The following is a 25,718-nucleotide window of genomic DNA, read 5'->3' as shown; positions in this document are numbered from 1 at the left end:
AGTTGTAAGCCATGTTCAGTTTCTAGTACCTATATTTTCATATAAGGGGTGTGTGAGGGGTATTTTGTCTGTAGGTGTACTTATCCACCACATTTGTGCATTGCCCACAGAAGCTAGAAGAGGGCATTGAATCTCCTGGAATTGTAGCTGCACATGAGTGTGGGTTCTGGAGATCAAACTTAAGTCCTTTGGGGAGAAGCTAGTGCTCTTAACTGAGGAAGCATCTCTCCACTCTCATATATCTTAACAGGTGGTAAAGGTCCATTTCAGCTTTTAATTTTTCTAGATATTATCAGCAGCACCTGATTTATAATATTATAGTTTGGCTTAAACATTTATAGCACACAGAAATGTTTCATTCCTTCCCGCTCTTATTCTTGAGGAGGAGTCTCACTTTTGTAGCCCCAGCTGGCCTGGGACTTGATATGTGTGTGGACCAGGATCGTTTTGAACTCACAGAGGTCCACCAGCTGCTACCTCTCAAATTCCAGGATTACAGGCATATACCACCAGTTGTGTTTCTCTTTCTGACTTTAAATACTTAAATTCTCATGTGTCCAGCTATTAGTCTTTATAATTTTATCCTCTTTAGAATTAATTCAATTTTTAAAAAGTTGTGTAAGAATTTTTTTTTTTTATATTAGGAAAGTGTACCCCATTTATTCTCCAAATAATTTTTTTCTCTATTCTTCCTTTGCAGTTCCTTTCATTTGGGTGCAGTGATGATCCTGTAGACCTCAAATGCCTTGTGTACATTTTCCTTAACTTTTTGTAGTACTGAGGAGTAAACCCATGTCTTCACACATAGTGGGCAGATTCTGTACCACTAGCCATTTTATTCTTCAGACCAAATAAGCTCACCTTGTCCTCAAGTTTATGGGTTCATTCTTCTCCCAGATCAGATCTGTTCATGACCCAGCCACTTACCTGCCCTTTTCAAGTTCTGGATAACAAAAATTATTTATTTTACTGTCAGCGATTTTTTTACTGATATATTTGGTGAAGTACTCTTATACTTTATAGTTATGATTTCTGTTTTTTGAAAACTTAAATATAGTTGTTTAAAATGTTTGTCTTGTAATTAATTTCTGTTGCATTTATCTACTGTGGTTCTTTAAAAGCTTTATCTTATGTGTATGTGTGTGTATGTGTGTTTTGTATCACACCCACAACTTTGCAGATGCTAGGCAGAGGCTCGACACCATCACATCCCTGGTCCTAGCATACATTTGATGATTCGGGAGGCTTTTAGTGGATGTGAGGTTTTGAGAAGATTGTTTTAAAGCACTGTATTGATACAACGTTCTCTTCCAGTGACCACTCAGGTTATGTCCGGCCATCACCAGTCCCACGCAGTTTGAACAGTGATATTTCCTATTTTGGTGTTGGAGGCAAACAGGCTGTTTTCTTTGTTGGGCAATCAGCCAGAGTAAGTGGAAGATTTTCCTGATAGTGAAAATTGATCAAAACATTTTGGATTGACAAACTTAACTATTAGGAATTAATGTGATTTTTTAAAATTGTTTGACAGATGATAAGCAAACCTATAGACTCCAAGGATGTTCATGAGCTTGTGCTTTCTAAAGAAGATTTTGAGAAGAAGGAAAAAAATAAGGAGGCAATATATAGTGGATACATTAGAAACAGAAAGGTACAGTACATCCTATAGCTCAAAATTACACATTTATTCCTTTGGCTACATGGGAAGACAGGATATTTCTTCTGACCTATTACTGAGATGTCAGTGTTTTAAAAACTTGAAGATAAGAAATTTTAAAAACATTATATCTTCATATTTTCCTTTAGTTATGTCAGTAGCAAAATGATCATTTATGTGTTTTTCTCTTTTTTAAGCTAAAAGTTTTCATATAAGTTAGCATAGGAAACTATGTAAATTACTTAAAAAGTTGCAAACCTTGGTTTGGATCGGTGTTCAAAATTGAGATTTTATTCATTCATTTTACACGGGGTGTGTGTGCATGTGTCACAGTGTACATGTGGTGGTCAGAGGACAACCTGAAGGAGAGAGGGTCCCAGGGATTGAACTCAGGTTGGTGCCAAGTTCTATCCTCTGGCCCATCATCAATTTTAAAGTCTTTGTTATGAAGTAATAATAGGAACCAGAGGTAATGTAATTTCAGGAAATTGGAACTTGAGAGGCATGAGATTTTGTTACAACCATGTCCCCACACTTGCACATATTTCTTTATGTATACATCTACACCTAATAAAAATGTCTTTAAAATACAAGTAACAGTTTTAAAATGTCAAAAGGCCAGTTGGCTCTCCCTTTGCTTCATGCTTGTGGATCAGATGGCAGCTCTCAGCTCCTTCTCCGTGCCATGCATGCTTCGTGCTGCTGTGCTCCCCATCCTGGTGGTCATGGATGCTACTAATCTCTGGGACCATTACCCCCTCATCCCCCAACCTAAATTCTTTTCCAAGTTGTCATGGTCATGTTGTCCCTTCACAGCAATAGAGAGCAACGACTGTTTGTTCGTGGATTTGCCTTTTGCTTGCTTGCCTGAGGCAGGGCCTCACATGTTTGTTTGGGCTGGTCTGGTGCTCATTATACAGCTCAGCTCTTACAGATCCGTTCAGGAGACTGGGTCTCCTCACACTAATTAGCCTAATCAAGATAATCTATCACCGACATTCGCAGAGGCTAACTTTCATCAAGGTAATTTCTGGAAGGTGTGCCTGGCTGAACTGTTCCTGGGATTCTAGATTTTGTTAAATCAGCCACAGCACTGTTCTTGTTTTCCCTCCAGTGTAAGGATGGAGCACTTCATCTGAACAAGCGCACTATGGGTGCCAGTGGTGCTTGCTTCTTATCTTTTTTATTTTTTATATTTCTGTCCAGGGTTGGAGAGGGGCTGTGCTTGTGTATTGACATGCAGATGCATATGGAGACCAGAATCATCTGGTGCCTGGAACTGGAGTTGTAGGTGGTTAACCATAAGCCTTTGTGGGTGCTGGGAATTGAGCAGATTGCTCTCTTCCTGGTATATTTTCTCTGTAGCCCCCTTTAAATAATTCTTTTCAGCTATTTCTGTCTAACTCTTTTCTCTTTGTTACTGACTTTTTAGAATGTGGATGGATTTGAGGTTCTCTTTGTAGGGAGCAAATGAAGTATTAAATGATGTGTGTTGTTGATGATGTGAGCTGGCCATATCAAAGACCAAAGTCTCAGTCCTGTGGGAAAATGGCAGTGTCTTCCTTGGTCCAGGTTCATGGAATAGTACCATTCCTTTCTGATCTGAGTGGAAATGTTGATAGTATATGCAAACAATGTCTGTTGCTCCCTCCTTCTGATGCCCATGGCCCGAAGACTGCTCCCTATAGAGACAGTTCTTTGCAGAGAATGTTCCTGTCAGTTGTCTGCTTCTTCGTTCAGCTGTATATAATAATACCATCTTTCTGTTCAGCTGTATGAGGTAATACCCTCTCTCTGTTGAACTGTTCACAACAAGCTTCTGGGGTGTTGCTTCTCCACAGCCCAGTCTACCAATCTCAGCTTTGACTGGCCTGGAGTTCTCTTTCCATAGCCTAGACTGGATTCAAATTCAGAGATCAACCTGCCTTTGCCTCTCCCAAGTTCTGGGATCAGAGGCATGGGGCTACCATACTCAGCATTGAAATTGTTTTTGAAACATTAAAAATGAGGTTTTTGAATCACTCTAACACTTAAATATAATTATAATTATAGATGACCTAATCTGTTGTGTTTGTATTCACCCTTTTAGCCAGCTGATTCTGTTCACATTACAAATGATGATGAAAGATTCCTACACAGTCTTATTGTAGAGGAGAAAGAGAAAGACAGCTTTACTGCTGTGGTTATCACAGGGGTACAACCAGAACACATCCAGTACTTGAAAAATTACTTTAATCTTTGGACACGACAGCTGACGTAAGTAATTTGTTCCAATGTTCCTGCTTCCTTTTTCTCTTTCTTTTGGAGACATGGTCTTGCTATGCACCCCAAGCTGGCCTGGCACTCTTTCCATTCTCCTCTTTCCTGTCTCCCAAGTATTGGGGTTACAGGCAGGAGCCCCACACCCAGTTTACAGTTTACCCTTTGCCCTCTATCTTCTAAAGACAGAAAATAGAGAGGCATTGAAGTCTCTTTGATATCCTTTTGTTCAGTTTTTCTTTGCATTGGTACAGTACACAGATGTTTTAATGTTTAAAAATGTTGGTTTTTTAAAGCAGTTATTCATCTGCTCATTTAAAAAATTAAAATAGATTACCTTATGTATTCAGCATTGACTGAAGCATAAGGTTTCTGACTCCTGCTCCAGCGAACAGAACAGCTCGAGACTTGGTTGAGCTTCTCCGCTTCTCTGATGTCATACTGGGAGCTTCTGTCCTGCAGCTGCAGTTTCCCATCTGTAATCTCAGGGTTCGTGCCTGTATCTCCAGTGTCTACAGGAATGTCCTCTATGTTCCTGCAGAGGAACACACTGAGCCTGTTGGAATAAGAAATGCACAAGCATTCCTTAAAATTACTATGTTACCAATAAGTAATGCCAAATACTAAAGTATTATTGCTATTCTAATAAACCTGATTGTTTATATCTCATTGACCAAATCAGATTTGCTTAAGTTTTCCTTGTATCTCTAAATGGTGTTTACTCTTACTAGATTGTTTACATAGTTTTTTATTAGTCTGTAATATGGAGTCTTTTAAAATGGGTGTATCTTTACAAAATTAATATTTAAAAATCATATTTACTTTAAAGTCTATTATACTTAAGTCTATATTACATACACATACATATTAACAGTAAATTTTTTTATATATAAAAGACAACTCTTAGGAGAATCATTTTTCTTTATGTTAGTATTTTCAAGAGTGGCTAGGGTACTGTGCTGTCTTACTGTTCTCTCTCCTGCCCACCCTCTTCCCACCTTCTCTTTCCCTATCTCTTTAGAGATAGATGCTCTCTCTGTGTTTCAGGCTGTCCTGGAACTTGGAATCCTCCTGCCTCTCTAAGTTCTGGGACTACAGGTGTATACTCTGAATCCCTGCAAATCTAAGGTTCTGTTTTTGTGTTTGTTTTTAATTTCTGAGAAGGAATTATCTAAATCCTTCAGGAATAATTAGAGAAATATTTTATTGTCTTAAAATGTTATTTTGTTTGTTTAACCTTTATTTAAAAAATAAGCTAGCAAAGATTCCTGGTGATTTTTAATGGAATTTTCTTGAATTTATTAAATTTTATTTTGAAATGTTGGTATAATTTGAATTTATTAAATTTTATTTTGAAATGTTGGTACCAATGTTGAGAAACCACACTTGTAGAATAACTCCCCGCTGCACTCTGGAGATTGCTAAAGGCGTGTATCTCAGTGTGCTCCCAGATCCTTCAGTACTCTCTAGAATTTGGTAAATTGTTTTGAAGTAGAATGTGTGTGGCTTTGGAAGGTGAGTAGGACTGGGTTAAATAAAGCTGCATTTACCCAGCTCTCACTCCGTAGCCTAGACACATTGTGGGTCTGACTCTATCAGCCGAGATGTAATGCTGAATTTCAGAGTTTATTTTGCCATTGGAATATTGTTTTTAAAAACATTCTGGGAGTGCAGGGCTTGATGTGTAGCTCAGTGGGGGGTGGCCCCTGCGGCATGCCCGAGACCCTATTGCTACATCCCCAAGGATGAAGTGCTGGACAAGGAAGTATGCTAAATGACATTTTTCTGGTGGGAGATTATGTCAACTATAGTGTCATGTTAGTAAAGAATAATGTTATTCTTCATTTTAGGCATATTTATCATTACTATATTCATGGACCAAAAGGAAATGAAAAAACTACAGCAAGAGACGTTGGACCTTTCAACAATATTGATATTGAAGTAAGACAAAAGTACACCTCAGGATCTTACAGTCTTACCCCAAACAATGGCTTTTTCTTTGTTTGTTTTGTTTTGTTTTGTTTTGTTTTTTTAACCATTTTGGTAAACAACCCTTTATTCAGTCTTCTGTGGAGATAAGAACTGTGATTGAGCATTATGCTTTTGACAGCAAGGAGAAAGGGGGTGTATCTGTTTATGGCACCGTGCTTGTTTATAGAAGTCTTGTGGTGTGGTAGGACTTACAGCACAGAGCATTTCAGACCTCGGTTCTGCTTGTCCTTGTCCGAACACACAGAGGAGTCTCACATAAAATATTCTTCTTTGTTCATCCAACAAGAAAACTTAAATATGCTTATGACTTATCTGCCTCTCAGTTCTGATTACTCCTGTCTTTACTGAGCTGCTCTTTAGAGGTATTAACCAGTGTGTAAATATGTATATCTTGTGCAGATTGTATATCCCCTTAACTAGATGACTACTTTACAAAGCACGGTGGATTTTGGTTGGGAAAAGTAAAGTTACCATAGAATTTAATTATTTTTATTTTATTTTTATTTTAGATTTCTTTGTTTGAAAAAGGGAAGACACCTAAGATTGTCAACCTAAGGGATATCCAAGACGACATGCAGACGTTGTATATAAACACAGCGTCTGACAGCTTTGAGTTCAAGGCTCATGTTGAAGGAGACGGAGTAGTGGAAGGGGTTATCCGGTATCATCCCTTCTTATATGACAGAGAGACTTATCCTGATGACCCATGCTTTCCATCAAGTATGTTAATTTGATGTTAGCTACAAATACCATGCCGTGATTTTGGATAGTATTCTCTGAGTGATTCCTAGTTGGGCTAGTAGGACTAGATAAAGTTTCAACAATTTTCCTTACATCATTTAGTGTTTGTAACTTTTATAGCCTTTTGTTTGTGTTTTAAAATAAATTTACGAATTGTCTGTTTAATTCATATACTTCTTTTTTTGATAGCTTCATATATTTCTATAAACACTTAATTTTTATTTATATTCATTTCCATGTTAAAAAATAAAGCACTCGACTTTGAGAAACTTTTAATCTCTTACTGAGCTCAATTTTTATGTGTATGCATGAGATTCCTGTTTGTGTTCTCTACAGTAGCTTTCTTTTATGTGTATTTATTACATTTTTATATTTTATATAATCATATCTACTCATTTTTAAGTAAGGCTTTTGTAAGGCTTTTCATACTTCAAAGTTCTTTTTAAAAATCCTTTAGGATTTTGTTTTGTTTCTTTGTATGTATGTATGTAATTTCATGTGTATTATGTCTCTGTTTTGTGTGTGAGTGTGCTCAGTAAGATAGGTATTTACCTTAATATTTTCCATACAGTGTTCTTTTACTTAAAGCAACACAAACAATATCCAGTGAGTTTATTGATGATTGAATTGGAAAATATATTTTTCTGTCTGGCCTGTAGCTCAGCCAAGATCCTGTTAACCTCCTGTATTACAGTTACAGGCGTGTGCAACAGTGCCTCACTTTCTTCTGGGTTGCAACGTAAGGAGTACACAATAATGCCTCACAATGCATTGACGCTATAAATTCAGTTTTAAAACTTTCAGATTCTTTAGCTGTCTTTAGTTTTCTGACTCAAGTGCTGTCTTTGTCAGTCCTGCTTTTGTTGTTTTACTCAGACCATTCCCTATGTTGATGTTGCCATATGTAAAATAAGTTCCTTTCTTTGAGTGATGTTATGAGTGTTAAATAAGAAACTGACACTTGTGAGGCTGAAATGGGAGGAATGTTCATGGCCAACATATATGGCCAGACTCTGTCTTTAAAAGTAGGGAAAGAGGGAAACTAGGGTCAGTTGCTGAAATAGTGCAGACATGCTTTAACGAAGGCATCAGTACAAGAGTAGTCAGTCAATCAGTCCTGCTGTCTCCCATGGATCTCTGTCAGTCAGTCAGTCAGTCAGGGCTGCTGTCTCCCATGGATCTCTGTCTGTCAGTCAGTCAGTCAGTGCTGCTGTCTCCTGTGGATCTCTGTCTGTCAGTCAGTCAGGGCTGCTGTCTCCCATGGATCTCTGTCTGTCAGTCAGTCAGTCCTGCTGTCTCCTGTGGATCTCTGTCTGTCAGTCAGGGCTGCTGTCTCCCATGGATCTCTGTCTGTCAGTCAGTCAGTCAGTGCTGCTGTCTCCTGTGGATCTCTGTCTGTCAGTCAGTCAGTCCTGCTGTCTCCTGTGGATCTCTGTCTGTCAGTCAGTCAGGGCTGCTGTCTCCTGTGGATCTCTGTCTGTCAGTCAGTCAGGGCTGCTGTCTCCCATGGATCTCTGTCTGTCAGTCAGTCAGTCAGTGCTGCTGTCTCCCATGGATCTCTGTCTGTCAGTCAGTCAGGGCTGCTGTCTCCCATGGATCTCTGTCTGTCAGTCAGTCAGTCAGGGCTGCTGTCTCCTGTGGATCTCTGTCTGTCAGTCAGTCAGTCAGTCCTGCTGTCTCCTGTGGATCTCTGTCTGTCAGTCAGTCAGTCAGGGCTGCTGTCTCCTGTGGATCTCTGTCTGTCTGTCAGTCAGGGCTGCTGTCTCCTGTGGATCTCTGTCTGTCAGTCAGTCAGGGCTGCTGTCTCCTGTGGATCTCTGTCTGTCAGTCAGTCAGTCCTGCTGTCTCCCGTGGATCTCTGTCTGTCAGTCAGTCAGTCAGGGCTGCTGTCTCCTGTGGATCTCTGTCTGTCAGTCAGTCAGGGCTGCTGTCTCCCATGGATCTCTGTCTGTCAGTCAGTCAGTCAGGGCTGCTGTCTCCCGTGGATCTCTGTCTGTCAGTCAGTCAGTCAGGGCTGCTGTCTCCCATGGATCTCTGTCTGTCATTCAGTCAGGGCTGCTGTCTCCCGTGGATCTCTGTCAGTCAGTCAGTCAGTCAGTCCTGCTGTCTCCTGTGGATCTCTGTCTGTCAGTCAGTCAGGGCTACTGTGTCCTGAGGGTCTCTGGTCCCTACTACATTTGCTATTTCTGATTTTTTAAAAAGTCTTCTAGACAGAGTGATAGAATTCTTCAAATGATGCTGATGATGCTCAGAGAAAGTCTTTTCAGACCAGAGTGACATATTACATATAAAATTGACTGAAGCTTTCTTACAAGGCTTTTTGGGAGGAGAAGGCTCTGTTAATTTAGGTAGAAGACTTAATGCCAGTATTCATTAATACATCAGGAGCATATGCTTACTTTATCTGGGTATATAGGAATATATTGCTAAAAAGCACAGTATTGTTGATGATTGTACCAATTTGCTTTTGATACATGATAGTGTGTCATTTTTTGCCTGTCTGAATTTGGAAACATATATAAAGTTAAATTGTATGCTCTTGATTCATTTGTTCAAAATAGATGAATTTGCTGCTACTTGACATTGTAAATTTGTCAGATGATTTTTGAATGAGCATTGCTAGTTTAATAGAATTGTCAAAATTGTGTTTCAGGTACAGATTTCAAGAGCCTATTTGTGGAGAAGACAGAATTCACTATAGAAAAATCTTTTGGGATGTAGAAATTCTTTTTTAAAAAGTATAAATAGATTTAAAAGCTGGTTCACTCCCAGCACTTGGGGGCAGAGGCAGAGGCAGGGGAATCTGGGAGTTTGAGGTCAGCCGATCACGAGTGAGTTCCAGGACAGCCAGGGGTACACAAGAGAAACCCTGTCTGGAAAAAGGAAAAGGAAAAGAAAAGAGAAAGGAAAGAAAAGAAGGAAGGAAGGAAGGAAGGCGGGGGTTAGGTGGAGAAAGAGAGAGGGAGAGAGAGCCTGAAAGATCCCAGTCCTGTCAGCTAGTGTGCTATCCTATTAGATTTTATGTGGGTAATCATTTATGTTAACTGAGCTCTTAGAAATCCGTGTGCGTTTCTAACTAATAAGATTATCTGATACAGCTTGAAGGACTATAGGCTACATTTTTCTGAAGCAACTTTAATTTAAGCCCTTAGAGAAATTGATAAAGCTGTTCCTGGTGTGTAGAGGTAAAAGTGTCCTACTTAACTTTCTGCTGTAGAGTTAAGAGACGAAGATGACGATGATGACTGTATCATACCCGAGAAAGCAGCAAGAGGGAAAAGGCCTATATTTGAGTGTTTTTGGAATGGACGGTTAATACCATATACATCAGTTGAAGAGTAAGTTTTCATTGTTCTGGATTACATCTTTTTGACCTAATCTTTTTTTTAAATTGAAAATAGATTTTTTTCATTCATTATATTCTGATTACACTTTTCCCTTCCCCAACTCCTTCCAGATCCTTCCTACCTCCCTGAATCCATACCTTTTCTTGCTCTTTCTCATTTGAAAACAGGCACCTAAAAGAAAGAAAGAATAATAATAATAAAATAAGGTAAAATAAAAACAAACAAACCTGAACAGGGCAAAAAAAAAAAAAAAAAAAAAGTAGGAAAAAAGATAAGCAAAGAAAACACACAAGAAGCACACACAGGTAGAGACAGTTATTTACACACAGACTTCTCATAAAGGCACAAAGCCGGAAAAGACCTATAAGGCCCAGAAACAAACAAACCCAACAGCAACACCAACAAAAACACCTCAAAAGCTGCTGCTGAGCTTATTCTGTGTTGCCTATCCCCTGCTGGGCACGGGGCCTTCTGTAAGTGTGATGTATTCACCTTCTGATGCTTCATTGGAGAAAACTAATTTTTCCTTTATAAGTGGTTATCAATTGGACGTATCTTTTGGGTGAGGGATGGGCCTTGTGTCTGCCTCCCCCTCAGCTCTGGAACCGTACATGCTGCCATAGTCTCTGAGTTCTACTGTGTGTCAGTCCTGCTGTGTCTAGAAGGCCTTGGTGTCTTCCATTCAGGGAAAGGTTTGATGATTTCATTTAGGTTCCTTTTATAAATACATATATCTTAAGATGCTCTTACTGTAGTGAGTCGCCATGGCCCTTTAAATGGCTCTACCTTTAGCTGGCTCTCCCTGCAGTTCCTCTCGTAACCACCACTTCCTTCCTTCTCTTCATTTACTCTCCTGTTCTAAGTCTCCTCATCCCTATCCATCCATAACTATCTATTTCTCCCTCCCAGGGAAACACTTCTCCACCCCACCCCTAGTCACTTCTATACATAATCTCTGTGGTTATGCAGACTATAGCTGGGTTATCTAAAACTTAATAGCTAACATCCACATATAAGAGAATACATACCATTCTCCTTTTGAGTCTGAGTTTCCTAATTCATCATGGATTTTTTTCTAGATCTATTTACCTGCAAATTTCAGTATTTCCTTCCTCCTGTTCTCTCTCCCTTTCTTTCCTTCTCTCTCTCTCCCTTCCTTCCTCATTCCCTCTCTCTTTCTTTCTTCTGCTGAATGATATTCCATGGTGTAATCCATGTTCTTCATCCATTCCATCTGTTGAAATACATCTAGGCTGTTTCCAGTTTTTCTGGCTATTATGAATAGAGCAGTAATAAATATGGCTGAGCAAATTTTTCTGTAGTAGGATGTAGAGTTCTTAGGGCAAATGCCCAAGAATGATATACTTGGAGCATGAAGTAGATTGATACCCGGGTTCCTAAGGAAGAGCCACACTGATTTCCACAGTGGCTGTACAAATTTGTACTTCCACCAGCAATGGATGAGTTCTCCTTACCCTATGTCCTCGCCAGCATGAGCTGTCATTAATTTTATTGATTTTAGTTCTTTATATATTTTAGATATTATCTCCTCTATTGGATGCATAGTTGGTAAAAAAAAAATCTTTACTCATTCTGTAGGGTGCCACTTTGCCCAAATGTCTACTGACATACAGATGCTTTTGAATATCATAAGGTTCTGTGTTTTAATGCTGTTCTGTTCAGAAAGTCTTTTTCTTTGCCAGTGAGTTCAAGACTATCCCCTACTTTCTCTCCTGCCCTACTCAAGGTATCTGTTAAGTTGAGGTCTTTGATTTCTTTGGAGTTGAGTTTTGTGCAGGGTGATAAGTATGGATCTATTTGGATTCTTTGAATCACAAATATCCAGTTTGACATCATTGTTTATTGAAGATGCTGTCTTTTCCCCAGTGTGTATTTCTGGTTTCTTTTGTCAAAACTCAGGTGTTCCTAGGTGTGTGGATTGATGTCTGCGTCTTCGGTTTGATTTCGTTTATCAACATGCCTGTGTTTATGCCCATAGCATGTTTTTTATTTCTACAGCTCTGTAGTTTAAATAAATTTAAGTAAGGGGTGGTAATTCCTCCAGCAGTTCTTTTATTGTCTAGGGTTGTTTTAAGCTGTGCTGGGAATTTTGTGTTTCTTTATGAAGCTGAAAATTGCTCTTTCAAAATCTGTGAGAAATTGTGCTTGAATTTTGATGGGGATTACATTGAATCTGCTCTTGGTAGGATGGCCATGTTTTTTAAAGAAACTATCTTTGCATCCCCTGTTATCTTTGCCAGTTTCTTAAGTGTCTTCAAATTTTTAACATACAAGTATTTCACTTGCTTGATTAGAGATACCCCAAGATGAATTTTATATTGTTTGAGGCTATTATAAAAGGTGATTTTTTAATAAAAGGTATAAAAGTCAGTTCCCTGAATTTTTTTCTTAGTTCCTTGTGATTTTGTATGTAGAGGGTTTCTGTGGCAATTTTCTTTTTTTTGTTTTTGTTTTTTGTTGTTGCATTTGTTTTTGTTTGTTGTTTTGTTTATTTGGGTTTTTTTTTTTTTGAGCTAACTTTGTACTAGCTTTTTTGCTAAAAGTGTTTACCAGCTCTATTAGTTCCCCTATAGAATGTTTCAAGGTGATTGCGTGTACTATCATATTCTCTGCAAATAAAGATGTGTTGCTTTTTCCTTTTCAATTTGTATCCTTTGATCTCCTTGAGTTGTCTTATTACCCTAGCTGAGATTCAAGTACTATATTGAATAGGTAGAGTAGAGTGGACCACCTTGTCTTGTTTCTGATTTTAGTAGGATTGCTTTGAGTTTCTCTTCATTTAAATTGATGTTGGCTATGGGTTTGCTGTAAACTATCTTTATTATATGTTTAGGTATGTCCCTTGAATCTTTAATCTCTCCACTTTTATCATGAAGGGGTGTTGGATTTTGTCATAGGCTTTTTCTTCTTTTTCCAGTTTATTAGATTTACATTTGTTGGTTTTCATATGTTAAACCATCCCTGCATCTCTGGGATGAAGGCTACTTAATCATGGTAGGTGATCTTTTTGTTATGTTCTTAGATTTGGTTTGCAAATATTTCTTTGAGTATTTTTGCATCTATACTCATAAGGGAAATTGGTCTAATTCTCTATGTTTAGTATGTCCTTTGGGTATCAAGGTAACTGTGATAATGAATCTGATAATGTTCCTCCTGTTTCTATTTTGTGGAATACAAAGGAGTGTTGCATTGACTCTTCTCTGAAAGTCTGGTAGCATTCTGTCCTAAAACCATCTGCCTTAGAATTGTTTTGGTTGGAAGACTTTTAATGGCTGCTTCTGTTTCACTAGGGCTTATAGATTTATTTAAATTGTTTATTTGACTCTGATTTAACTTTGTTAAATGGAGAAAATTATCCATTTCTTTTAGGTTTTCCAGTTTTATGGAATGTAGGTTATGGATAGTCCTTATTCTCTGGATTTCTTGGATGGTCTATTTTTGTCCCCCCCTTTTATTTCTAACTTTGTTAATTTGGATATTCTTTTTTTGTCTTTTAATAAATTTAAATAAGAGTCTTTCAATCTTACTGATTTTTTTCAAAACCATCTCTGTTTCATTGAATCTTTGTATTTTTGTTTCTGTTTTGTTGATTTCAGCCTTGATTTTAATATTTCTTGCTAATTGTTTTGGGTATGGTTTCTTTTTGTTCTAGAGATTTCTGGAATGCTATTAAGTTAGTAGTATGAGATGTTTATTTTTATTTTTTTTAATTCATTTATTTATTTTATGTATGTGAGTGCACTGTAGCTGTCTTCAGACATACCAGAAGAGAGCACCAGATCCCATGACAGATGGTTCTGAGCCACCATGTGGTTGCTGGGAATTGAACTCAGGACCTCTGGGAGAGCAATCAGTGCTCTAACCACTGAGCCATCTCTCCAGCCCTCTAATTTTTTTTTTAAAAAGATAGTCACCTAATGCTATCTTGCCTGGGTAAGTTGTGTTTTCATTTCTTTCAATTCTAAAATTTAAAAAATTTCCTTTTTTAAAAAAAGATTTATTTACTTTATGTATGTGAGTACACAGTTGCTGTCTTCAGACACACCAGAAGAGGGTGTTGTATTCCTTTACAGATGGTTGTGAGCCACCATGTGGTTGCTGGGAATTGAACTCAGATCCTCTGGAACAGCAGTCAGTGCTCTTAACTGCTGAGCCATCTGTCCAGTCCTAAAATTTCCTTCTTAATTTCTGTTTTGACTCATTTTTCATTAAACACTGAGTTGTTCAGTTGCCATGAACTTTTAAACTTTTTGTTGTTTCTATTGTTGCTGATATCCAGCCTTTCACCAGTGGTTTTGCATCAGTTTTCCAAGTGCATGGTCAGTTTTGGAGAACATTCAGTGAGGGTTGGGCAGAGAAAAGGGTATATTCTTTTGTGTTTGGGAGAAAAAAAATGTTCTGTAAATGTCTGTTAGGTCCATTTGGTTTATGACATTAATTAGTTCCAGCATTGCTCTGTTTAATTTTTGTTTGGATGATCTGCTCTTGGTGAGAGTTGGCTTGACGTCTTCCACTATAGTATGTCGCTGTAGTAATGTCTCGTTTTGTTTTGTTTTAATTACTTTGGATGCCCTTGTGGTTGATGCATAGATGTTAAGAATCGAAATGTCCTCTTAGTAAATTTTTCCTTTGAGAATGTAATGTCCTTCTCTATCTCTTCTGGCTAGTGTTGGTTTGAACTCTATTTTCCTCAGATATTACTATGGCTATACCAGCTTGTTTATAGGTTCATTTAGGTTCATTTGCTTGGAATATCTTTTCCCATCATTTTGCCCTGTGGTGATGTCTGCCCTTGGTGTTAAGGTGTTTCTTTGATGGAGCAGAAGGATGGATCCTGTTCGCATACATTCTTTAGTGTGTTTTAGTTTCCCTTTACTGGGAAATTGAGATCATCACTATTGGAGATCAATGAACAGTGTTCGTTGCTTTCTCTTATGTCGCTATGTGTGGGTGCTCCACTCTTTTGGGATTATGTATTCCTTGTGTTTTCTTGGGTGTAGTTAACCTTTTCAAGTTGAAGGATTTTTTTGGTCTTTGTTTGGTGCTTTCTGTAGTGCTGGATTTGCAAATAGATATTGATTAAACCTGTTTTTATAGTACAGTGGTTTTTTTTTTCTTTTTTTTTATTGTAATTGAAAATTTTACTGGTTATCGTAGTCTGGGTTGGCATCTATTAACCTAATCTTTTTACTGACCAATAATATTGTTCTGTTCCAGCTTTGACTGGTGTGCGCCTCCTAAGAAGAGAGGGCTTGCCCCAATTGAGTGCTTTAATAGAATATCTGGTGCATTATTCACTAATGACAAATTTCAGGTCAGCACAAATAAGCTGACATTTATGGATCTTGAGCTGAAATTGAAAGATAAGAACACCCTTTTTACAAGAATTTTAAATGGACAGGTATGCCTTTTAAGTGTCTAGCTTTGAATATTTGTCAATGATCTCTCTTTAAATAAGACCAAATGTATACGCTAAGTTGGTTTGTACTAATATTTTATATACTTTTTATTTATTTACTCAGAAGACTACTGTGTTTAAATAAACAGTGTTTGCTAGGATAAATATTTAAATATTATGATTATATGTGTATATGTTTGTCTGTGAAATCATATGCCCACCGAGGCCAGAGGAGGGCATCAGTTCTCATAGAACAAGACTCATAAGCAGTGCCCTGCCTTGAGAGCAGCAAATAAACCTAACAGCTGAGTCATTTCCCCATAATAAACTTGCTTAATTGTATTTGAATATTTTATAGTATATAAGATATTACATACTACCCCACCAGTATGTGTAACTTTTATGCTTTTGTATATCAGCTAATTTTTTTTTTTGTGAGACTGCTGGTTTAACTTTTGTTGAGTTTTTAATTATTCTACTAAAAAAATTAAGTTAGCTAAACTATGTTTGGGTAAAATTTACTCCTTTACTTCACCTTTATTAAATATTCTCTTCCTCTCCCTCCCCCGCCGCTCTGTCTTTTCCTCTCTTGAGATAGTCTTATGTAAGGCAGGCTTGCCGCAAACGTTTTATGACCTAGCCTGGCCTTGAACTCCTGGTCCTCCTGCCTCTATCTCCTAAGTGCTAGAATTATATATATATATATATATATATGTGCCACCATGCCCAGCTTTATTAGGTTTTAATATGGGACTTTGGTATCATTTAGCATCTCTACTTAATAAAAATAGGTTTAGTTGTGTTTCATGGGATCAGAACATTAACTACTCTTTAAGGATTTAATTAATTCTGTGTGTGTGTGTGTGTGTGTGTGTGTGTGTGTGTGTGTGTGTGTGCATGTGTATGGAGTGAGTTACCTCCTTCTACCATGTGAGTTCTAAAGATGGGATGCAGGTTTTCAGGCTTGAGGACAAATGTCTTTACCGGGTCAGCTACCTGACTACCCACTAACTGCAATTCTCATCTTGTTTGTGAGTCACCCAGGGTGTGTAGTTATGGAATGCTTTTGCTTAAAGGTGATTTGAGGTTGATCAGTATTAAAGTTACATCACTGGTAATGAAACACAACCAAAACAATTCCATTGTGAAGAAAGTGTTAGAAGTTTGATAAGACTTTGATAAGACTGTGCTTTCTACCTGTGTACTTCAGAGTCATTTACTCTGCACTGCTGTTTCAGAAGTTTAATGCTTAGCTGCTAAAAGATGGGTAATGACCAGCCTTAAGTTACCAGACAAGTCTGTCACATAGCACAGTGTTTATGCTCCTTCATTCTTGTAAGTTATGTTATTTTAAATTCTACTCCATTTTTTTCTATAAAAGAAATCTGTATTAATCAAGTTGTATAAGGAAAACATGCCTTGATTTTCCAAAATCTAAGTTTGTATAAGAAAATACATAGCAAGGTAGTTTAATTTCTACCTAGGTTTCCTGATGTATGCAGTATGGAGGGACAGTAAGATGAGCGGCAAACCGTGGCTGTCTGTGTTTAGTGATAGCCGTGTTTCATGGAACATTTCCCATTTTTACAGGAGCAGAGGATGAAAATTGACAGAGAATTTGCTTTGTGGCTGAAGGACTGTCATGAGAAGCATGACAAACAAATAAAATTTACACTTTTTAAAGGAACAATTACCCGTCCAGATCTTCCCACTAAAAAGCAAGGCCCCTGGGCAACGTTCTCAGCAATAGAATGGGACGGAAAAATATACAAAGCAGGTCAACTGGTAGGTTCGGCTTGCATCCAAACTAAGTTCTCAGAATTGCCTGCTATTATAGGTGTATTGAAGTTTATTAACTACAAAAATGGTTATCTTAGTTTCAGTGGAACCAGTAAAGTATGAAAAAAAGCAATTTTAATATATAATTTCTGTCTCTTTAAATATTCTATTTATTTGCCAAAGGCTCCATTAACAAAGTATTGTTTCTTTTCTTAACATTAACCTTACACACTTGGAGTAAAAGCATTTTTTAATGTGTTATAATTTTCTTTAGTTATTTTTGTCACTGAACAGTATTTTCTGATTTTAAATGTGTTGTGAACATAGAGACATGAGATGTGCTTGGGTCTCGGAATAGTTTAACCTACAAATGGAAGTCATGTAAGCATAGCTGAGATGAAGATTTGAATGAAAAGTTAGGAGAGGAGTGTTTTCTGACACTGGATAATGTTAGGACTTGGAAGAAGAGACCAAATCATAAACTTCTTTGGGTGAAAAGTGGCATTTGAGTTAGCCTCAAGAGAGGAAGAAGTTTATATATATTCAACAGTTGCAAAGGTAGAAAAACAGCCACGCCCTCCGTTACTGTGGCGTGCCAGCATAGGGTTAAGTCCTAGAGGTAGCAAGGACTGAGAGCAGATGACAAAGGGGATGGAAAGGACTGGGAGGAAACTAGAACTCACAGCATCCAGGCAGCCAGGGAAAGAGGTGCAAGGAGCAGGGAGTAATCCGTTTCCAGTTTCATCATGGACCTGAGCAAATGCATTTTTAGATAGCCAGTTCTGAAAATAATAAACCATTGAGTTGGTAGGTTTGTCCTGCTACCTAATACACAGATAATCAAAATAACTTAGAGTGATTTCTGATTGGTTTTACATTCTCAATGAGAATACTTGTACTACCTTTTCAAGGGAAGAGGGTTAGATTTTGAGTGTTGAGACAGTGTTACTATGTGACTTTAGGCTGGCCTGTAACTGTGTGATCTAGTGTTGAACTCTCAAGTGTAGAGATTATAAACAGGAAGCTCCTATCAACACAGATTTGCTTAGAGTAAGTGCGAAGCTTCACACTCTATTAGTTCGCTTCATTGGCTTTTGTAGTGATTGTTAATAAATTTTTCACACGCTTAAGAGTTATGAAGTAGTTATTTTTAAACTGAATTGTGTCCTGTGTTAAATATTAGGTCAAGACAATCAAGACACTTCCTCTTTTTTATGGAAGCATTGTAAGATTTTTCCTTCATGGTGATCATGATGGAGAAGTGTATGCCACAGGAGGTGAAGTTCAGATCGCAATGGTAAGAAAGCTACTGAGGTAGTGTAACTCTTGTTTCATTTTATATTATAAATGCAAAATTCACTTCCATTTTGGAAGTGATTGTTGTCAGGATAATTTTCTGTTCTATGTTTAATGTTTGTAATAATCTATATTACTTTATATGTCCAGTTTTTTACATATATGCATATTACTATTAGTATCATAGTACTTTTTGTAAAAAGCAAATTTATATAATTTTGACAGACAAATAATCCTTGGACACAATTCTATTTCAAGAATAAATAACTCCAAGATTTAAATTTTTTTTTCTCTTTTTATACTGTTTCTTCTTATTTGAATTTTGTTAGGATTATATAGGTCAAATAAAAAGTGAGAACAGTCACTAGAGGTGAGAAGTCTGCTCGCCAAGAGTTGTATGGGTGTCGACACACTCATTCTGTGTGTGCATAGAGGAATATGTTTTTAAAGTTAGATTTTTTTTAAAGTGAAGATCAAGAGTTAAATATTTAAAAATAGTTAACTCATTTATATACTTAATCAGGATGAAATTGATTTCTTTGAAAAAAATTAATAGATTAGATTGTTTAGTCATTAAGCAATCTAGCTTTGTAACTAAGTTTAAATTGTTTTATTTACAATGTTGATATAAATTTTTGTCCAGGAACCCCAGGCACTATATGATGAAATAAAAACTGTGCCCATTGCAAAGCTGGACAGGACAGTAGCTGAGAAAACAATTAGAAAATATGTAGAAGATGAAATGGCAAGGTAAGTTGAATTTCAAGACACAACGTAAGAGTTGGGCCAGACACTAGCACAGAGGGAGTTCAGTGGCAGGCCAGTTCCTACAGCCCCAGGACAGCCAGTCCTACCTGTGATACCCTATCTCAAAAAATTTTTTTTTATCTTGTTTTAACCCAATATTGTAGTGCTATTCAGTATTTTTGTATGTGTCATGTGGCCTGAGGTAAACTTTTTGGCATTAAATATTGAGAGTTATAACTAGACAGGAACCTAGATTTGTAGAAAAAGATACAAATTTTGTCTAAAGTGTCACATCTGTTTATACGTTGACAAAGGCATTTAAAATAATTTTGTGTAGCTTAGCTAGAGGAAGCTAGTACTTTCTAAGAAGTAAAGAACAGTGAAAAAGTAGTAGCTAGTAGCATAGTAGCAGAAGGTCCCCCAGGAGACTGAGGCGGGACATTGAGGGCCAGCCTGAGCTACATAGTAAGTTCCAGGACAGCTGTATTAGCGTGGACAGGCCCTACCACCTTCACTTAAACCAAAAAAAAGGAAAGGAAATGAAATAGATTTGATTTCCATATTTGAGCTAAGTTAATAATGCTATTTTATTTTGTCTTTAAAGGGTATTTTATACTATAAATCAAGAGAAATGTCATATCTAAGTGTTAATATGAAGGTAGATTTTTATTTTGGCTTTTTATTAGGCAAAGCAAGAGTAGGCCTAACTTTTCTAATATATCAATAGTACCTAATATTCTGGTAATTTGCATATTTTAGTTAATGTTGTCATTAACTGAATTCACAAAGCATTAATATGCTTACTTTATAATAGGCTTCCTGATAGATTGTCTGTAACTTGGCCTGAAGGAGATGAATTAGTGCCAAATGAAGTCAGACCTGCAGGAACGCCAATCGGTATGCTGTTTGCTAATGTCCCTCTCACTGTTTCTTTCTTCTTTTTAATTGTCTACTTCTAATATATAGAAAACTATAAAATACTAAAATGAAGCACGAAGGGCTTCCAGATTCTCAGTGGGTAATTACGACACCCTTTCTTTTCATTCTGGGCTCACAGGTGCATTAAGAATTGAAATCCTAAACAAGAAGGGGGAAGCAATGCAGAAGCTCCCAGGAACAAGTCATGGAGGATCAAAGAAGCTGCTGGTTGAACTTAAAGTTATACTGCACAGTATGTAGATTAGCTTGGACTCTGTAAATATGTGATAAAAAGATGAATGTCTTTAACTTTTCATGTCTTCTATATGGTTAATAAAGAGAATTTGGTTAAAGTTTCAAAATAGAATAAGATATACTCTAACAAAAAGTCAGGTGGGGCAACCCAACTGAGGAATAGTTATATGCCCAAAACTCAAGGAATAAGGAGATTTTCATTGCTTGGAAAAAAAAAAATGCAATCTGTAAATTCCTATGAGTTTGTCTAGGAATTTGTTATCCATTTCCAGGAATTGGAAAGGATATGATTTGATGAAACCGAGGATGGTTCAGAACCAGGCTGTTCTGGCGCCCCTTGTAACTACCTGCCAGCACAAGTCAGACATCCTGTGAGGGGGAGCGAGGCTCCCACATAGAGAAGGCAGAAAGGAGTAGCAAGAGACAGATATGGGAGGGCTATGGGTCAATACCATGCCAGCAATGAGATTATTTTTCTCAGCCTTTTTACACTACATAATACCGTGGAAAGCAAAGCCACACGCTAACAGAAATAATTGTTGAAATATACACTCAAGACATCTGGTCTTATCCAAAAGCCTCCAACACTTCCACTTGTCTGGACCGCTCCCTTCCAGGTGTGTCATTCACTGTCCAACCTCGACGACCCCTGTAGTCAGACCTCCAGTCAGTCAACGGGAAAAGCACAGCTCGGGGAGTGGGATTAGGAAGAGTGAAGGAGGTTAGAGTTTGGGAGGACTAACAGTAAGTGCAGCACTCAAGTGTATTCTCTCAGTGTTCTTTAAAGGCAAGCAACACAAAGCAGGGCCAGTTTCAGGAAGTTAAACAATAACCACAGATGCTTAAGGACCAAGGCCATTTTCTCCAGGCTTAGATGATCTCTCAGAAACACAGAAAGCAACATTGATGAAGAGTAATGGATGAGAGACCCAGAAGCAGGGGCAGGGGCAAGTGCAGGCAGATTTCTGTGAGTTTGAGGCCAGCCTGGTCTATAAGGTTCCATGGCAGGCAGGGCTACATAGCGAGGCCCTGTCTCTAATGATCACAGCAAGATACTAGCACAGAATCACACTTGTGAATCAATGGAGCAGAATATAAGATTTAGACTTTTTTTTTTGGTAAAGATTCCAAACGTAACCTTTTCCTTGGAAATGGTGCTGGGAAAACTGGTTATCTCTGCCTATAGAACTGTGCAGCCAAACCCTTGTCCGTCATTCTACATTAGAAATGCACTTCAAATGAATCTGAGGCCGTCACATAACAGAAGCATCAAGTAAAGACTCCTGAAAAATGATTTAGGCAGGAAATGAGGCCAGCGTTTCACAGATGGGCTCCATGGTATGGACAAGCTTCTGTACAGCACAGGAAACAGTCACATGAAGACTCGGTCTACCAACTGAGAGAGAGTCTCTGCCCACATCTGATAGGGTCAGCATCTAGAGTATAACTTAGATTTAAAAAAACTAAACGATAAAAGTGCACACACACACAAATAGACCAAGAGCAGAATATAGAATTATCAAAAGAAGGAAAACAAATGACCAATATTCTGAAGTGTTCAATATTCTTAGCCACCAGGGAAATGCAAATTAAAAAATGTTGACAATGTATGTCATGGCAAAGTGGCTATCATCAAGAAACAAATACCATCTATGCTGATGAGCATGGAAAAGGGCAAGCCCGTCCTCACTGCTGGGCTTGTAAACTAGCACACATATTATGGAAGTAAGTGTAGAAGTTTTTCAAAAAGTCAAAAATAGAAACCATATCCATCAGTACTTACTTATCTGGGCATCTATCCGAAGGACTGCGTTTCTTAGGTCAGAGGTACTTCTGGCCCACTACTTCACCCTTCAAACGAAAGCACTGTAATGAGCTAAGTAATACACACTCTCATTGTTTTGCTCATTTGCATAAGATAGTATTATGTAGTGTGATGCTTCAAAACAGCAAATAAATATAAATAAATATATTTGATGCTGTAATTTTATACTCAGTTTCTCAAGGCAGTATTTCTGTTTTCTTTTATCAAGCTTCAAGTGGAAATAAAGAAATCATTTCACACATCAGTCAACATGGAGGGAAATGGCCTTACTGGTTTAAAAAAATGGGTGAGTTACTCTGAATTTTATTTCTTAGATTATAAGTTTTTATGTGTTTTGTCTGCATGTATATATTCATATGTTGTGCCAGAGGAGAAGGGTAGAATCAAGTCCTCTGAGAATGAAGCTCTGGATGGTTTTACCATGCTTGTCTGCCATGGTTGAGCCTTGGGTTTGATCCCCATCACCACTACAAACAACCCCCACCCCACCCCTGCATGTGGTTCATATCTGTAGTAGCTCCTCAGGGAGCCCAGCGTGAGAACTACTGAGTGTACTGGGTTAAGAACAGTGGGCAGTCTTGTGAGATCCCCATGTACCTCAAAAAGAAAATTATAAATCAGTATATGTTGACACGGTTTTCAATTTTTCTTTACTTAACCAGAAAATATCCAGAAACTGGGTAATTATACATTGAAATTACAAGTGGTGTTGAATGAAAGTAATGCAGATACCTATGCAGGAAGGTCACTGCCATCCAAAGCAATCAAGTTTTCTGTAAAAGGTAAGCAAAAGACTGTATCTCAGTCTGCTGGTGGTGCCATTTTTAAATCAAGGGGAAATAAAAGTATATAGTGATTCCTGTCCTTTCTTAATTCTGAAGGCATGTTTTTACATTTGAATTTAATTAGTTTATTCTTTTCATACTGTATGGCTGTTCTAGTTCTTATATCTTTGGATAGTTTCAGATGTTTGGGGAAGCTTTTTCCTCAGTTTCTGAAGTTCTGAGTTTCATGTTTATAGATTCATTTTTATCAGGTGCTGTGTAGTTTATACATTTTAGTTTTGAATCATTTTATTTTCCTTGAAATACTTGATTTTCTATTTTTTAAAAATATCTAATATGAAAATACTGGGTTTCTAGATTGTTACACTCTTTTTTTCTCCTTTTCATCTCTTGCTTTTATCTATTTTTATTTGTTTATTACTTGAAGTAGCTTTAACATTTCTTTGCTTAATATTGAATTTTTTATCTGGTTGAGTCATTCTTTGTTACTCCCTTTTTAAAGCATTATCTTCCCATTCCATGGATTAAATAACTTTGTTCTGTGGGGCTATTAATAATAGTAATTTTTTTTTTCTTGGTAGTGTTTTTTCTACCTTGCGTAGTCAGTTTCATATATCCACAGAGAATATTTTGCTGGGGATGAGGAAGACAAGTGACTGTTCTCTGTGCTCAGGAACAGTGATTTCAACAAATCTTTTGGTTGTGTTCCAGTTTCATTGTAGCTTGAATATACTGTTGTGTGGTTTACTGTTGCCTTGATTTGTTGGCATTTAAGGATTTAGTGATCTTAGCCTGTGTCACTAATGCTCAGTTACATTTGCCCGTGTGGTCTTCAGTGTTCATGTTCTTTTCCTTGTTTGTTTTGTAGATGTAGTACATAAAATCTGCAGTGTCATTATTATTAGTGCTTTTTAAAGAGGCTTGAGTGCTGTGCTTTTTTATATTACTTAATATGTATGGGTGTTTCTCTTGCATGTGTCTGTGCACCGTGTTTGTGCCTGGTGCCCATGGAGGCCAGAAAACACCTCTGAAGCCTTGTATCTGGGGTGTCAGGTGGTTGTGAGCAGCCATGTGGGTGCTGAGAATTGAACCTGGGACCTCAACCACTGAGCCATTTCTCCAGCCCCAAAGTTATATCTGTTAAAATTATTCTTGTTCTGGACATCTACTACATGGTGTAGATTTGTTATATTTTAAATAGTTTTCTGGTGAACCATTTAGTTTTTTTGACCAAAAAAAAAAAAAGCCTTTTGTTGTTGTTAGTTTCTTTAGGGTTAATAGCAAGAAACCTCAAAAGTTATGTGTAGAACACAATAGACATAAAATTTATGTCCTACAAGCTAATTTCATCTGACCTCAGTATTTACATAGCAAAATTAGTGGTTAAGCAATCTCTCTACCTTTTCAGGTAAGGGCTGCTTTTTTTTTTTTTTTTTTTTAATAGTGCTTATTTTATTAGTTTGATGTGTGCTTCTCAATTTGAGTTTGTAACTGAACTGCCTTGAAAGGCTTGTTAAGTACAGCCTCCTGGGTGTCACTTTAAGGATATCTTCATGTGTGTGTGTTTGTGCTGTGCATTGAATCTGGGGCCTTGTGGATGTTCAGCTAACCCTCACTAGGGTGACCTCTTCAGTGATCTTTGTTTTTAGACAGGACCTCAGCAATGTGTCTCAGCTCACCTTGAATTATTTAGCTAGACAGCCTCCTAAATATCTGTGTCAGTAGCCCTGGCTATAGGAGTTTCTGATTCAGCATGTTTAAGGATGATTCTTTTTTTTTTTTTTTTATCATTTATAATATTTTTTATTTTTATTTTTTTAACAACTTTATTTTACAAAACAAAGATACATGTACAGATTTTAAGCATTTTTTGCATAAAATTATACAATACATTTTTGTCAGTACTTTTTTTTTTTTTTTAAAGGTTTGATAGTGTGATAAAGATCTCACCAGTAACAATGAGCATAAAGTACATGTAAAACAAGAAGCAACCTGGAAATAGTCAAAGTTTTCTTGGTGTGTAAAGATTTTTTTTTTTTTTTTTTTTTTACAATGAGCAGACAGTACATGTAATACAGGGTACAACCCGGAATTTGTCATTGTGTTCTTGGTGAGCATGACTATTTTTGTTTTGTTTTGTTTTGTTTTGTTTTCTTTATTTCTTGGACTTCATACAGTCTGTGAGTTATTTCTGGGGCAGTCCGAGCCTCTGGGGTTAGCATCCCACTATCAGTGCCTGCATATAATGTCTGTTCTTTTGTGACTGGGTTATCTCACTCAGGATGATATTCTCTAGATCCAGCCATTTTCTTAAGAATTTGGTTAAGTCATTGTTTCTGGTGGCTGAGTAGTATTCCATTGTGTAAATGTACCACAATTTTTGTATTAAGGATGATTCTTAAGTTTTATTTCCAGTTAATTCCAAGGGACAGTTGGAACCAGAAGCGTAGAGATCACACTTTGAGACTAGATGGCTCATGGATAGGATGTAAGCTCAGTGATAGAGTATACTCAAGGCTGAACTGGTTCCTCACAGTGCGTGACTATGTGCACACAGGAGCCTGTATCTATCCACACTAAATAAACGAGACATACGAGCAGGTCATTTTTCCTTTTTAGTTTCTTATTGTGTATTGTAGTTTTCTTTCCTTATTTTCTTGTTGTAAGAATCCATCTATAGTTAACGAAAACTGTTTGA

At 37.4% G+C, this 25,718-nt stretch overlaps 1 protein-coding gene across 1 annotated transcript in view; it reads left to right on the top strand.

The window, feature by feature from the left end:
- Positions 1-25,718, top strand: part of SMCHD1 (structural maintenance of chromosomes flexible hinge domain containing 1) — a 119,108-nt gene that overhangs the window by 22,244 nt on the left and 71,146 nt on the right. The window contains exons 6-19 of the mRNA XM_080936447.1: positions 1,315-1,429; positions 1,532-1,651; positions 3,747-3,913; positions 5,767-5,857; positions 6,418-6,628; positions 9,867-9,987; positions 15,235-15,418; positions 17,006-17,200; positions 18,378-18,491; positions 19,134-19,240; positions 20,052-20,134; positions 20,295-20,408; positions 22,444-22,521; positions 22,898-23,017. Coding sequence (XP_080792573.1) covers positions 1,315-1,429; positions 1,532-1,651; positions 3,747-3,913; positions 5,767-5,857; positions 6,418-6,628; positions 9,867-9,987; positions 15,235-15,418; positions 17,006-17,200; positions 18,378-18,491; positions 19,134-19,240; positions 20,052-20,134; positions 20,295-20,408; positions 22,444-22,521; positions 22,898-23,017 — 1,820 coding nt within the window. The remainder of the gene's footprint in view (positions 1-1,314; positions 1,430-1,531; positions 1,652-3,746; positions 3,914-5,766; positions 5,858-6,417; positions 6,629-9,866; positions 9,988-15,234; positions 15,419-17,005; positions 17,201-18,377; positions 18,492-19,133; positions 19,241-20,051; positions 20,135-20,294; positions 20,409-22,443; positions 22,522-22,897; positions 23,018-25,718) is intronic.

Source organism: Micromys minutus (assembly GCF_963924665.1).
Source record: "Micromys minutus genome assembly, chromosome: 23".
In the NCBI taxonomy this organism is placed as follows: domain Eukaryota; kingdom Metazoa; phylum Chordata; class Mammalia; order Rodentia; family Muridae; genus Micromys; species Micromys minutus.
The sequence above is the reverse complement of the archived record's forward strand: the minus strand, read 5'-3'. Positions and strand labels throughout refer to the sequence as shown.